Source organism: Nematostella vectensis, chromosome 4, assembly GCF_932526225.1.
Source record: "Nematostella vectensis chromosome 4, jaNemVect1.1, whole genome shotgun sequence".
NCBI classification, from domain to species: domain Eukaryota; kingdom Metazoa; phylum Cnidaria; class Anthozoa; order Actiniaria; family Edwardsiidae; genus Nematostella; species Nematostella vectensis.
Genome location: NC_064037.1, coordinates 1,381,609 through 1,396,258, shown reverse-complemented (window position 1 = coordinate 1,396,258; position 14,650 = coordinate 1,381,609). Strand labels below are relative to the sequence as shown.

Here is a 14,650-nt window from a genome sequence, read left to right as displayed (position 1 = left end):
CGTGTCATTTTTCAAATTAAAAAAAAAAGATATATTCCGTATTAAAAAAATGGGAACTTGTATTTATTCTAACGATATTTTTTTCAGTGATCTTATTTAAGGATTGCGAAAGACCTTTTATTTTTTTCTATAAAAAGGATCGCTTTTTGATAGAGACTAATAATTAGATTTTTTAAAGTAAAGAGTTATGTTTCCATGGTAACGCAAGCAAATGAACATCACCAGTGCCCTGCCAACGCGATAGTGAGGCTCCATAACATTCAAGCAATTGAGCGCTCAACTTACTCTCTATAAAAAAAAACTCTTTATCTTTTGCGGTAAAACCCCTAATAACAAGACATGTAATCATTCCATCAAAGACACTCTTAATTATGGATTCTAGAACAGGAAGAATTTCGACTCCAATTCGTTCTCCTTCGGAAAAGGATTCTAGAACAGTGAGTCGTGCGAGTGGTATCGGCTCTCCGTTCGGGCTTCACAAGGTTAGTCAAGGTGTTAAATTCCACGCGGAAAATTATTAGAATTTTCATTGCTCGATTTCAATTGTAATGACTTGTAATTGTTGTTTGGGTTTTAGGCTGCGTTTAGCCCGCCAACTGGAGTTTTAAGGAGAGATTCAACTGGTTCTTCGTCGCCTGATGAAGATCTGACCGTAGAGAACATCGAAGAAGAAGATTCGGGTTGGGACACGGACTTAGAAGTCGACGGTAAGAGAATATCACTGCTAACGCACAACCTTTAAATACCGTAGCTAATAAACATAAAATATCCTTATGTTATTTCTCAGGAAATTGCCGAGTAAATATATTCATTGATAAAATCAAGTAACGTTATGCGTCACTTATTCTTGACCTCAAGGACTATTTCGGTTTGATGTGTTTGTAGTGTCTCTTAATGGTATCAATACTTAAGAAAATTTTAGGACCCTCTACAACTGTTAACAATTATTGCTGCGTGCTCTGACTGTTACCTTTTATCCACACGCATGCCCGTCCAGCGGGATTCAAAGCCTCAAATTTAATTACAAATGAACAATGAGAAAAATCCTCGCTTTTGTTGCATGTTTGTGGCTTGAAATATTTGAATGTTTACCATCAAGTCACTGGGTGGCAGCTTAATTATTAAAGAGTTTTGTCACCACTTCTCTTCCAAGTATCAATATGTTAGATAGGTATATTAAATATTGATGTTTATGAGTTATGAAAACATATATATTAATCCCTTCAATGTTTAAAAGGAATCTGACATCTGGATATGTGCCTGAGTTATTGGATATTATTTTTTAGAGAGCAAAGAAGAGTATGACGTAACAGGAAGGACAACATATATTCAGGCTTGCAGAGAAGCAGGGGTTATCCCTGTCTCTTACTTCTTACGTAACATGCTGGAAGCAGAAGTCGATATCAAGCATCATGGTCTTGGTGCTATGGGTTCAAAAGCAATTGCTATAGCACTTGTGGTGGGTCAAAGTTTATTTTAACAACTTGCATGTCATATGGTTTTGTTGGCGTTGAAACCCTTTGTAGATGAGATATTTATTTGAGGAATAAACCAAAATCTTCTTGAATCCTATTTAAATTAAACTCATCCCCCAATATAATATCTCAATTGAATATTTTTAAAGTATCAAACAATGCATAGAAATTCGACTGCTGTTAAGTTGAACTTACAGTCATTATCTGTGTCCTGTATTTTTAGTCAAACACTTCAGTCGTTAAGCTGAACTTGAGTGATAATTGGATGGGACCAGAAGGTGCAAGTTATGTTGCCGAGATGCTAAGAGAAAACTGCTATATTACTGACCTGGTAGGTACCATGGCATATGAATAACTAGGTACATGGTGGGTGTACCATGGCATATGAATAGCTAGGTACATGGTGGGTGTACCATGGCATATGAATAGCTAGGTACATGGTGGGTGTACCATGGCATATGAATAGGTAGGTACATGGTGGGTGTACCATGGCATATTAATAGGTAGGTACATGGTGGGTGTACCATGGCATATTAATAGGTAGGTACATGGTGGGTGTACCATGGCATATGAATATCTAGGTACATGGTGGGTGTACCATGGCATATGAATAGGTAGGTACATGGTGGGTGTACCATGGCATATTAATAGGTAGGTACATGGTGGGTGTACCATGGCATATGAATAGGTAGGTACATGGTGGGTGTACCATGGCATATGAATAGCTAGGTACATGGTGGGTGTACCATGGCATATGAATAGCTAGGTACATGGTGGGTGTACCATGGCATATGAATAGCTAGGTACATGGTGGGTGTACCATGGCATATGAATAGCTAGGTACATGGTGGATGTACCATGGCATATGAATAGCTAGGTACATGGTGGGTGTATCATGGCATATGAATAGCTAGGTACATGGTGGGTGTACCATGGCATATGAATAGCTAGGTACATGGTGGGTGTACCATGGCATATGAATAGGTAGGTACATGGTGGGTGTACCATGGCATATGAATAGCTAGGTACATGGTGGGTGTACCATGGCATATGAATAGGTAGGTACATGGTGGGTGTACCATGGCGTATTAATAGGTAGGTACATGGTGGGTGTACCATGGCATATTAATAGCTAGGTACATGGTGGGTGTACCATGGCATATTAATAGGTAGGTACATTGTGGGTGTACCATGGCATATGAATAGCTAGGTACATGGTGGGTGTACCATGGCATATGAATAGCTAGGTACATGGTGGGTGTACCATGGCATATTAATAGTTAGGTACATGGTGGGTGTACCATGGCATATTAATAGGTAGGTACATGGTGGGTGTACCATGGCATATGAATAGCTAGGTACATGGTGGGTGTACCATGGCATATGAATAGCTAGGTACATGGTGGTTGTACCATGGCATATGAATAGCTAGGTACATGGTGGGTGTACCATGGCATATGAATAGCTAGGTACATGGTGGGTGTACCATGGCATATGAATAGGTAGGTACATGGTGGGTGTACCATGGCATATGAATAGGTAGGTAAATGGTGGGTGTACCATGGCATATGAATAGGTAGGTACATGGTGGGTGTACCATGGCATATGAATAGCTAGGTACATGGTGGGTGTACCATGGCATATGAATAGCTAGGTACATGGTGGGTGTACCATGGCATATTAATAGGTAGGTACATTGTGGGTGTACCATGGCATATGAATAGCTAGGTACATGGTGGGTGTACCATGGCATATGAATAGGTAGGTACATGGTGGGTGTACCATGGCATATTAATAGTTAGGTACATGGTGGGTGTACCATGGCATATTAATAGGTAGGTACATGGTGGGTGTACCATGGCATATGAATAGCTAGGTACATGGTGGGTGTACCATGGCATATTAATAGGTAGGTACATGGTGGGTGTACCATGGCATATGAATAGCTAGGTACATGGTGGGTGTACCATGGCATATGAATAGCTAGGTACATGGTGGGTGTACCATGGCATATGAATAGCTAGGTACATGGTGGGTGTACCATGGCATATGAATAGCTAGGTACATGGTGGGTGTACCATGGCATATGAATAGGTAGGTACATGGTGGGTGTACCATGGCATATGAATAGGTAGGTACATGGTGGGTGTACCATGGCATATGAATAGGTAGGTACATGGTGGGTGTACCATGGCATATGAATAGCTAGGTACATGGTGGGTGTACCATGGCATATGAATAGCTAGGTACATGGTGGGTGTACCATGGCATATGAATAGCTAGGTACATGGTGGGTGTACCATGGCATATGAATAGCTAGGTACATGGTGGGTGTACCATGGCGGGGGGGGGGGGGGGGGTCAGTATTTATGAGTCAAGGTGGGGTGTCACTAATCCTATCTTAGGGGGCCATCACTCTGTTATGCCTCTGCCTCTCACGGCTGGGTTGTGGGTGTGGTGGGTGTACAATGGTAGGGGGGGTGAGTATTTGTAAGCCAAGGTGGGGTGTCACTTATCCTATCTTAGTGGGCTATCACTCTCTTATGCCCCTTTCTATCACAACTGGGTTGTGGGTTTCCTTTATGCTGTGTTTATTAGTTGTTCAGTCAGTTGTTCAGTTCAGTCCAAGCTGTATTCTGTGGTCAGTCATAAGTCATTTGTTAGCTGTGTGAGGTGCTTTCTGATGTAATCCAGCATTCCAGCTACAAGAAGAGTGATTTGTCTTGTCATGCATTATTTCCTTGGGATTTGCTACCAATTAGATACAGGATTTTGAGTACGAGGGGAAGGTAGGTGGTAGGGGTAATTTCTCCTACTGATTTTGTGCTTTTTTTATTTAAATAACCTTTGTAGGACATGTCAGAGAACAAACTTGGTGACCATGGTTCAGAATCAATAGCTGATGTCCTGCTGCACAACCCCAATATTCACAGACTGACTGCTAACGGCAATGGCTTTGATGAGAAAGCTGCCAAAATTTTAGCTGAAGCAATCAAGGTACCCTAAGTGTAGTTTTTTGTTTGTTCTTTTGATAATGTTTACTTATTGTAGTTTTAATAATTGTGTGCTTTATATTACAGCTTAATAACAGGTTAAAGTATCTGTGTTTGAGTCACAACAAGTTTGGAGAAAAAGCTGGCCTTGAATTAGCTCCTGCACTAGGTCAGTTACTTAATGTTCGTCTGTCCACCCATTTGTCTATCTGTTCATACATTATATTATGTCCACCTGCTATTTACATATTTTTCAACCAATCCACCTGCTTTAATTTCCTTTCTATTCAGCTGCCAATGAAACAATATCTGAGTTAAATTTGAGCTGGAATCATCTTCGTAACAGGGGTGCTTGTGCCATTGCTCTCTCACTCAAGGTATAATAGTGTTAAGTATGTGGTACAAGGTATAATAGTGTTAAGTATGTGGTACAAGGTATAATAGTGTTAAGTATGTGGTACAAGGTATAATAGTGTTAAGTATGTGGTACATTTTCTTACTAGAAAATTTTGATAAAGGAACTAATTTATTTATCATTCACCTCAGGAAAACATCACTCTAAAAATCTTGAATCTTGCTTGGAATGGATTTGGGAATGATGGAGCCCTAGCCATGGGAGAGGCCTTAAAAGTCAATGCATCGCTGCTAGAACTAGACTTAACGTAAGTATAAAGGTTGAGCCGTTGTTTGAGAAAGCTTTTAATTTTTCTTTATTTCAACCTTGTCCCTGATGTTTTGTTCACACACTAGCGATACACTGACGCACTAGCGGTACACTGACGCACTAGCGGCACACTGGTGGACTAGCGGCACACTGGTGGACTAGCGGCACACTGGCAAACTAGCAGTACACTGACGCACTAGCGGTACACTGACGCACTAGCGGTACACTGACGCACTAGTGGTACACTGATGCACTAGTGGTACACTGGCGCACTAGCGGTACACTGACGAACTAACGGTACTCTGACGCACTAGCGGTACACTGGCGCACTAGCGGTACTCTGACGCACTAGCGGTACTCTGACGCACTAGCGGTACTCTGACGCACTAGCGGTACTCTGACGCACTAGCGGTACTCTGACGCACTAGCGGTACACTGACGCACTAGCGGTACACTGACGCACCAGCGGTACACTGACGCACTAGCGGTACACTGATGCACTAGTGGTACACTGGCGCACTAGCGGTACACTGACGCACTAGCGGTACTCTGACGCACTAGCGGTACACTGACACACTAGCGGTACACTGACGCACTAGCGGTACACTGATGCACTAGTGGTACACTGATGCACTAGCGGTACTCTGACACACTAGCGGTACACTGACGCACTAGCGGTACACTGACGCACTAGCGGTACACTGACAAACTAGCGGTACACTGGCGCACTAGCGGTACACTGACGCACTAGCGGTACACTGACGCACTAGTGGTACACTGATGCACTAGCGGTACACTGACGCACTAGTGGTACACTGATGCACTAGTGGTACACTGATGCACTAGCGGTACACTGACGCACTAGCGGTACACTGACGCACTAGCAGTACTCTGACGCACTAGCGGTACACTGACGCACTAGTGGTACACTGATGCACTAGTGGTACACTGACACACTAGCGGTACACTGATGCACTAGCGGTACACTGTCGCACTAGCGGTACACTGATGCACTAGCGGTACACTGACGCACTAGCGGTACACTGATGCACTAGCGGTACTCTGACGCACTAGCGGTACACTGACAAACTAGCGGTACACTGGCGCACCAGCGGTACACTGACGCACCAGCGGTACACTGACGCACTAGCGGTACACTGACGCACTAGCGGTACACTGACGCACTAGCGGTACACTGATGCACTAGCGGTACACTGACGCACTAGCGGTACACTGATGCACTAGCGGTACACTGACGCACTAGCGGTACACTGACGCACTAGCTGTACACTGGTGCACTAGCGGTACACTGATGCACTAGCGGCACACTGACGCACTAGCGGTACACTGATGCACTAGTGGTACACTGACACACTAGCGGTACACTGATGCACTAGCGGTACACTGACGCACTAGCGGTACTCTGACGCACTAGCGGTACACTGACACACTAGCGGTACACTGACGCACTAGTGGTACACTGATGCACTAGTGGTACACTGATGCACTAGCGGTACACTGGCGCACTAGCGGTACACTGACGCACTAGCGGTACACTGGCGCACTAGCGGTACACTGACACACTAGCGGTACACTGGCGCACTAGCGGTACACTGACACACTAGCGGTACACTGACGCACTAGTGGTACACTGATGCACTAGTGGTACACTGATGCACTAGCGGTACTCTGACGCACTAGCGGTACACTGACAAACTAGCGGTACACTGGCGCACTAGCGGTACACTGACACACTAGCGGTACACTGACGCACTAGTGGTACACTGATGCACTAGTGGTACACTGACACACTAGCGGTACACTGATGCACTAGCGGTACACTGTCGCACTAGCGGTACACTGATGCACTAGCGGTACACTGACGCACTAGCGGTACACTGATGCACTAGCGGTACTCTGACGCACTAGCGGTACACTGACAAACTAGCGGTACACTGGCGCACTAGCGGTACACTGACGCACTAGCGGTACACTGACGCACTAGCGGTACACTGATGCACTAGCGGTACACTGACGCACTAGCGGTACACTGATGCACTAGCGGTACACTGATGCACTAGCGGTACACTGATGCACTAGCGGTACACTGGCGCACTAGCGGTACACTGACGCACTAGCGGTACACTGACGCACTAGCGGTACACATGTACGGACACTTGGGATAAGATGTATTTAAATGGGCTCAGCTTGTTTTATATTTTTGTTTAGTAATAACAGAATCACTGCTGAGGGTGCTGTTCTCCTTGGCAAAGGTCTCACAATAAACACCACTCTTCAGGTTCTAAAGGTATGTTTGCGTGCTATCATCAATCAAGGTTCTAAAGGTATGTTTGTGTGCTATCATCAATCAAGGTTCTAAAGGTATGTTTATTTGCTATCATCAATCAAGGTTCTAAAGTGTGTGAAAGAGTGGAGCTACCACATTTTCACTGTATTATCAAGTAAAATGTCAGGAACTCATGTGGAGAAGGATATGCCTCAAAATGATATTGTCTAAGTATTCAAAATCATTTTTTAGATTGGCAAGAACCCAATGCAGAGTGCTGGTGCATATGCGATCCTGAATGCCATGAAGAATAACCCTGAGTCAGCCTTAGTAGAGGTCGAGCTTAGTGTGAGTACCTCCCACAAGTGTTGATAGTGGCTTTAGTAGAGGTCGAGCTTAGTGTGAGTACCTCTCGCAAGTGTTGATAGTGGCTTTAGTAGAGGTCGAGCTTAGTGTGAGTACCTCCTGCAAGTGTTGATAGTGGCTTTAGTAGAGGTTGAGCTTAGTGTGAGTACCTCCTGCAAGTGTTGATAGTGGCTTTTGTAGAAGTCGAGCTTAGTGTGAGTACCTCCTGCAAGTGTTGATAGTGGCTTTAGTAGAGGTCGAGCTTAGTGAGAGTACCTCCTGCAAGTGTTGATAGTGGCTTTAGTAGAGGTCGAGCTTAGTGTGAGTACCTCCCGCAAGTATTGATAGTGGCTTAAGTAGAGGTCGAGCTTGTGTGAGGTCCTCCCCCAAGTGTTGATAGTGGCTTTAGTAGAGGTCGAGCTTAGTGTGAGTACCTCTCGCAAGTGTTGATAGTGGCTTTAGTAGAGGTTGAGCTTAGTGTGAGTACCTCCTGCAAGTGTTGATAGTGGCTTTTGTAGAGGTCGAGCTTAGTGTGAGTACCTCCCGCAAGTGTTGATAGTGACTTTAGTAGAGGTCGAGCTTAGTGTGAGTACCTCTCGCAAGTGTTGATAGTGACTTTAGTAGAGGTCGAGCTTAGTGTGAGTACCTCTCGCAAGTGTTGATAGTGGCTTTAGTAGAGGTCGAGCTTAGTGTGAGTACCTCTCGCAAGTGTTGATAGTGGCTTTAGTAGAGGTCGAGCTTAGTGTGAGTACCTCTCGCAAGTGTTGATAGTGGCTTTAGTAGAGGTCGAGCTTAGTGTGAGTACCTCTCGCAAGTGTTGATAGTGGCTTTAGTAGAGGTTGAGCTTAGTGTGAGTACCTCCTGCAAGTGTTGATAGTGGCTTTTGTAGAGGTCGAGCTTAGTGTGAGTACCTCCCGCAAGTGTTGATAGTGACTTTAGTAGAGGTCGAGCTTAGTGTGAGTACCTCTCGCAAGTGTTGATAGTGACTTTAGTAGAGGTCGAGCTTAGTGTGAGTACCTCTCGCAAGTGTTGATAGTGACTTTAGTAGAGGTCGAGCTTAGTGTGAGTACCTCTCGCAAGTGTTGATAGTGGCTTCAGTAGAGGTCGAGCTTAGTGTGAGTACCTCTCGCAAGTGTTGATAGTGGCTTTAGTAGAGGTCGAGCTTAGTGTGAGTACCTCTCGCAAGTGTTGATAGTGACTTTAGTAGAGGTCGAGCTTAGTGTGAGTACCTCCTGCAAGTGTTGATAATGGCTTTTGTAGAGGTCGAGCTTAGTGAGAGTACCTCTCGCAAGTGTTGATAGTGGCTTTAGTAGAGGTCGAGCTTAGTGTGAGTACCTCCTGCAAGTGTTGATAGTGGCTTCAGTAGAGGTCGAGCTTAGTGTGAGTACCTCTCGCAAGTGTTGATAGTGGCTTTAGTAGAGGTCGAGCTTAGTGTGAGTACCTCCCGCAAGTGTTGATAGTGGCTTTAGTAGAGGTCGAGCTTAGTGTGAGTACCTCCTGCAAGTGTTGATAGTGGCTTCAGTAGAGGTCGAGCTTAGTGTGAGTACCTCTCGCAAGTGTTGATAGTGGCTTTAGTAGAGGTCGAGCTTAGTGTGAGTACCTCTCGCAAGTGTTGATAGTGGCTTTAGTAGAGGTCGAGCTTAGTGAGAGTACCTCTCGCAAGTGTTGATAGTGGCTTTAGTAGAGGTCGAGCTTAGTGTGAGTACCTCCCGCAAGTGTTGATAGTGGCTTTAGTAGAGGTCGAGCTTAGTGTGAGTACCTCTCGCTAGTGTTGATAGTGGCTTTAGTAGAGGTCGAGCTTAGTGTGAGTACCTCCTGCAAGTGTTGATAGTGGCTTTAGTAGAGGTCGAGCTTAGTGTGAGTACCTCCTGCAAGTGTTGATAGTGGCTTCAGTAGAGGTCGAGCTTAGTGTGAGTACCTCTCGCAAGTGTTGATAGTGGCTTTAGTAGAGGTCGAGCTTAGTGTGAGTACCTCCCGCAAGTGTTGATAGTGGCTTTCAGCGCTTAGGAATCCCCTAGACATAATTTCATTTGCGTCTCATCGTATTCAATGTTCATTCACGATTATGGAAGGGTCTTTTATAAAGTTGCTGGCTACTGTGGCATTTCCCACTTTGAAGTTTTAGAATATGGGACATAAAATCTACAAACTGTTTTGTGTATTAGCACCATCCTTCAGGGTGTTACCCTGACCCCTTCACCCCCTTTGAGAACTTCTGGATGTGCAGCATTTTTCTTATACCCATGCTCTTTGTGTTCTTATGTACATAGCTTCATTGACTAACATCAATGTGTTACTTGCAGGATATCACTGTAAATAATGATTTTCTACAACTTTGTGGTGAGGTGATTGCCGCAAGGCCTAATGTCAAGATCACCCATGGTGGCTCTGGGGGGGCTCTTCACAAACCTAAGGGGCGTCCTGCCCCCATGAAGATCCTGAAGAACTACATCTCTGATAATAGAATGAGGCTGCTTGATTTTTTTAATACCCTGGATAAAGACAAGAGTATGAGTTTGACAATCAAGGAGTTTGTTGATGGTCTCAAGGTACCTTCTGTGTTTAAATATATGCTCTTTCTTGGAGATTAAGATATCTAGCACAAAGGCAGATATATAGTATAAAACCACTCTTAATTTCTGCTATGTCTTAATCTCTCTTAATTTTCTGCTATGTATATTCATGTGATATGCTGTATTTTAGTTTTCTTACGAAATCCAAACAAGTTGCTCTAACTGTGACATGACGCATGATTTGACATTATTCTAAATAGTAAAATAACGTTAACGGACTTCATGATATAATATTACAGCCTGACAAATTCTGTTTCATCCGCCTTTAAAGCATCAGTGTTGTACTTTGGATTTTTAGGTGATTCTTGGTATATTGGTCATTCATGTTGTATCATGTTTCTAGTATGTCCTTCGACCCTCGAACCCAACCTCTTTACTCAGCCCTGTACATATAAGCGCGAGGGAGAAAAAACCAACTCGGTACTTCTCAAGTGGCCCAATTACACGCTCTTGTGTCTTGCTGAACTAAATCATCGACTATAAAAAAGACAAGCTTACGTATATTAATTGATTGAAAGATATATATACAGCTTAAACGTTTACAGAAGTATGAGCGATTCTTATTTTGTGTTTCAGGAAACTGGAATTGATATGAACTATGTTGAGCTCTTCAACTTAATCGAGACTTTGGATAAGAATAAAGATGGCGAAATAAATTACAGGTAATAGAAAATTCAGTATTCACAGAAATGTAGCAGCCCTCGATATATTTGGCACGATACAGAAGCATACATACTGTGCGTCTTGACTGTTTTGTTGTGTCATCCGTACGTTTGCCTCTTGACTGTTTTGTTGTATTATCCTTACGTTTGCATCTTGACTGTTTTGTTGTATTATCCTTACGTTTGCCTCTTGTCTGTTTTGTTGTGTCATCCGTACGTTTGCATCTTGACTGTTTTATTGTATCATCCGTACGTTTGCATCTTGTCTGTTTTGTTGTGTCATCCGTACGTTTGCATCTTGACTGTTTTGTTGTGTCATCCGTACGTTTGCATCTTGACTGTTTTGTTGTGTCATCCTTACGTTTGCATCTTGACTGTATTGTTGTGTCATCCGTACGTTTGCCTCTTGACTGTTTTGTTGTATTATCCTTACGTTTGCCTCTTGTCTGTTTTGTTGTGTCATCCGTACGTTTGCATCTTGACTGTTTTGTTGCGTCATCCTTACGTTTGCATCTTGACTGTTTTGTTGCGTCATCCTTACGTTTGCATCTTGACTTTTTATTGTATCATCCTTACGTTTGCTTCTTGAATGTTTTGTTGTGTCATCCTTACGTTTGCATCTTGACTGTTTTATTGTGTCATCCCTACGTTTGCCTCTTCATTGTATTGTTGTATCACCCCTACGTTTGCCTCTTGACTGTTTTGTTGTATCATCCTTATGTTTATATCTTGAATGTTTTGTTTTTAGTGAGCTCGTTATGGGTTCTTTGGAGCAGAATATCGAAGACAGGAAAGACAAGCTGAAGGAGCAAGCGGCCGACGAGAGAAGGCGTAGGATCCTGTCTCCTCTCCCACCCTCCCGCGGCTCCAATAGATAACCTTGGCAAAATACCTGAATTCTTTAAGAAGGTCGATCACGCGCACATTTTCAGTGCGATGCCCGCTACCGTGACCACCAAGACAAGTTTTTAAGAAATTTGGTTAATTAGTATGCGAGGTTTACTGTTTTGTTATAGCTCGAAGGATTCTATCGTGTGTAATGTGCAAGGGAGCATTTTTTGCCACGATGATTGGCTAGTGACGTTGATGCCATTCAGATAGCGCGTATCTCGCATCTTTATTGGTTTACTTTACAAAAGTTAACTTTTTTTAAGTGGCCGCGGTAGCGTGCATCACATTGTAACGATCCTGACTAATTTTCAAGGTAGTCTAACTTCCAACGAGTTTAGATACTTAAATTCGAACATCGTGAAAAAATTATTTGACTTTAAGTAAATGTAAAAAAGGGGTGGCAGGGTCATGTATGTAAAATTAGTAGAAAGTTATAAAATAGAAATTGATATTTAGATAGTAAGTTTTACATTTTCAAATTTGTAAGTATTCAACTTTCCCGTGTGAAACAAACCAATACATCCCACAACTTATTTTTAATAAAATTATCAAACGCATATAAATTAGCTGCTGTTCATTCGAAACTCAACAACAGATTACGGGGTAGATTGCAGAAAAGGTATTGATCGATGTTCTGGAGATTGACCACCCGTGACTCATATGCCGATGAACACGCTATCTGCTCTCATCATTCGGGTTTGTCTGAGAGCTTTCACTTGCGCCTTTTAAAGGGATTCTTGAAACCATCACACGTCTTCCTCCACAGCGTTTGATCACTGTGATCCTCCCCGGACAACTGTAAAATAAAAACTATTTTATTTTAGTTTGTGGGCCCATTATTCCCAGGAATAAGGCTTACCTCTTCCATCATTCATAGGCGTTATGATGCAGCTGTTATCATAATGCCTTGGTCATAGTTCATTTTTGGCCAAGAAAAAGTAATTTTTGGCCCAGAAGAAGTCATTTTGTCCAAGAAGAAGAAATATAATAGATAAAACGTTGCGAATGAAAAATTGATGTATTTCCGATCCCGTACCCTGGAAACCAGAGGACCGAATCCTATTTCGCTTCGCTCGAAAAAACCCAAGCCTCTGGTTTCCAGGGTACCGATCCCATATACTCCTTGTAAAATGTTGGCTCCTTTGTTCCGCTCGACTGGTCATTTCTTCTCGGTATAAAATCAGAAAGCTGTCTGGAATACTTTTGCATTTCCTTTGACCCGAGTGTATTTACTTTGACCCGGCTTCTAACCTTGCGGACTTGTGCTTCCAGATCCTTATTCCTATCCACCTCATCCTCAAGGTCTTTGCGTAAGTCATTTACTAGATCGGCCAGGTAGTTCCTCGTCCTAAAGTGATCCTCTTTCTCTTGCTGTAAAAGGAAGACCAATACTTATATTCTTTCGAACTTGCCGCTTATTCGTTGCTATTGAAATTTAGTTGTTGTTAGATTTACATATCTATAATGTTTTCTAATCGTTAGCAGATATGTGCACTCTGTGAAGTCTTTACTTGTACAGCGCCAGGGTAGTTCAGGTTCATCATCATTGTCCATGGACCAAGAACGATATGCAAAACCAACCCGCGTAAGACGTTTTACATTTGAATTAAACGAGCAGTGTGCAACGGAACAATGCTACTTCAAAGCGGTTGACCATTCTCACATTCTCGTGTAGGATCCACTTCAGGCGCATGTGCACAGTCTACGGGTGTAAGCGCTTACCTCTGTTTTTGCAAGCTTCTCCCGCAGCTTGGAGCATTTTTCTCTAAGTGCCTTTACTTGATCATCTTTTTCCTTTACCTCTGCTTCTAGTTCGAAGTGTTTCGTCATCAGTTCTATGTTCTGGTGCAGAAGTCTGGTGTTGGTAACACGGAGATCAGGTCGGGTGTTGTCTAAATCAAAATGGAAATTGTAGATGGAGCGGGTTTTGAACAGCTGGTGTGTTTTGGTTTGGGCTAGCAAGGAAAAGTGAATATTAATGGCCAGGATAAGCCTACCGCCATGCTCAGACTGTAGAGCAGTGATTCTGGTGCGTAATCGGTCCCTTCTGTCCTTCAAGTCTTCAATCATCGGCGAAAGCTACGATAAAATGCAACAACACGAGTTGAATGCGCCGATAACGAGAAGCGGTCTACGGGGCTCCAGGCTACACCTAAATGGTAACAGTTATACCTTACCACGTGTTTTAATCAGCGCGAGCGGTAACCGTTATACCTTACCACTTGTTTTAATCAGCGCGAGCGAGAACCATAACAGAGAGCGGAGGAGAACTACTTTTTTTATTTCTCCGACTCCGTTGATTGACAGTTTTTGGTGTAACATTTGATGTAAAATTTCATGTATTTTTTACCACTTGTAACTCGAAACATTCAACTATTTGCCTTCAATAATTTTCAATCCATTTAACAACTTCCTTTATTTTTTTAGCATGTTTTGTTCAGTCATACAAGCAACACTCATCAGTTATAATTGGTTTAGGTGCACAATTGATATTTTTCATAGAAAACGAATGAAAATGCGTATGTGATAACCCGATAACCCTAACTGATTCTGATTTAGGGAGGTAAACATAGTAAGAAAATGTGTAACTATGAAAGGCCCCATTACCTTACCTAAGACTTTATCGACTTCTCATTTTCTTTCCGACTCACACTCACATAACTTCACACTCACATGACGTCATGTTTGGGCTAGCTATGACGTAGTTTGATTAAAAAGGGCGCGAGCTTTTCTTCCTTGCTATAATACATGTCCCCTTTG

General features: G+C 43.1%; 2 protein-coding genes across 3 annotated transcripts; one reads left to right on the top strand and one right to left on the bottom strand.

Annotated features, from left to right (window-relative positions):
- The first annotated feature begins 200 nt into the window (after nt 1-200).
- Nucleotides 201-12,713, top strand: LOC5502388 (leucine-rich repeat-containing protein 74B). Its single transcript, XM_048726223.1, has 13 exons — nt 201-482; nt 578-707; nt 1,287-1,459; nt 1,699-1,806; nt 4,329-4,472; nt 4,556-4,637; nt 4,760-4,845; nt 5,015-5,130; nt 7,362-7,440; nt 7,672-7,767; nt 10,068-10,313; nt 10,914-10,999; nt 11,748-12,713. Exons 1-13 carry the CDS (start codon nt 372-374, stop codon nt 11,875-11,877), a joined length of 1,587 nt encoding a protein of 528 aa, XP_048582180.1. The 5' UTR covers nt 201-371; the 3' UTR covers nt 11,878-12,713.
- On the bottom strand, nt 12,412-14,608 carry LOC5502390. Of its 2 annotated transcripts, none has more exons than XM_032370652.2 (5): nt 14,503-14,608; nt 13,888-13,969; nt 13,613-13,782; nt 13,142-13,261; nt 12,412-12,700 (listed from the first exon to the last, which is right to left on the bottom strand). In XM_032370652.2, the coding sequence occupies exons 2-5, from the start codon at nt 13,958-13,960 to the stop codon at nt 12,566-12,568; spliced, it is 498 nt and encodes a 165-aa protein (XP_032226543.2). In that variant the 5' UTR covers nt 13,961-13,969; nt 14,503-14,608; the 3' UTR covers nt 12,412-12,565. The 2 variants fall into 2 exon arrangements, with proteins under 2 accessions (XP_032226543.2, XP_032226544.2); XM_032370653.2 differs by having other exon boundaries at nt 12,412-12,686; nt 14,503-14,607.
- Nucleotides 14,609-14,650: the final 42 nt, after the last annotated feature.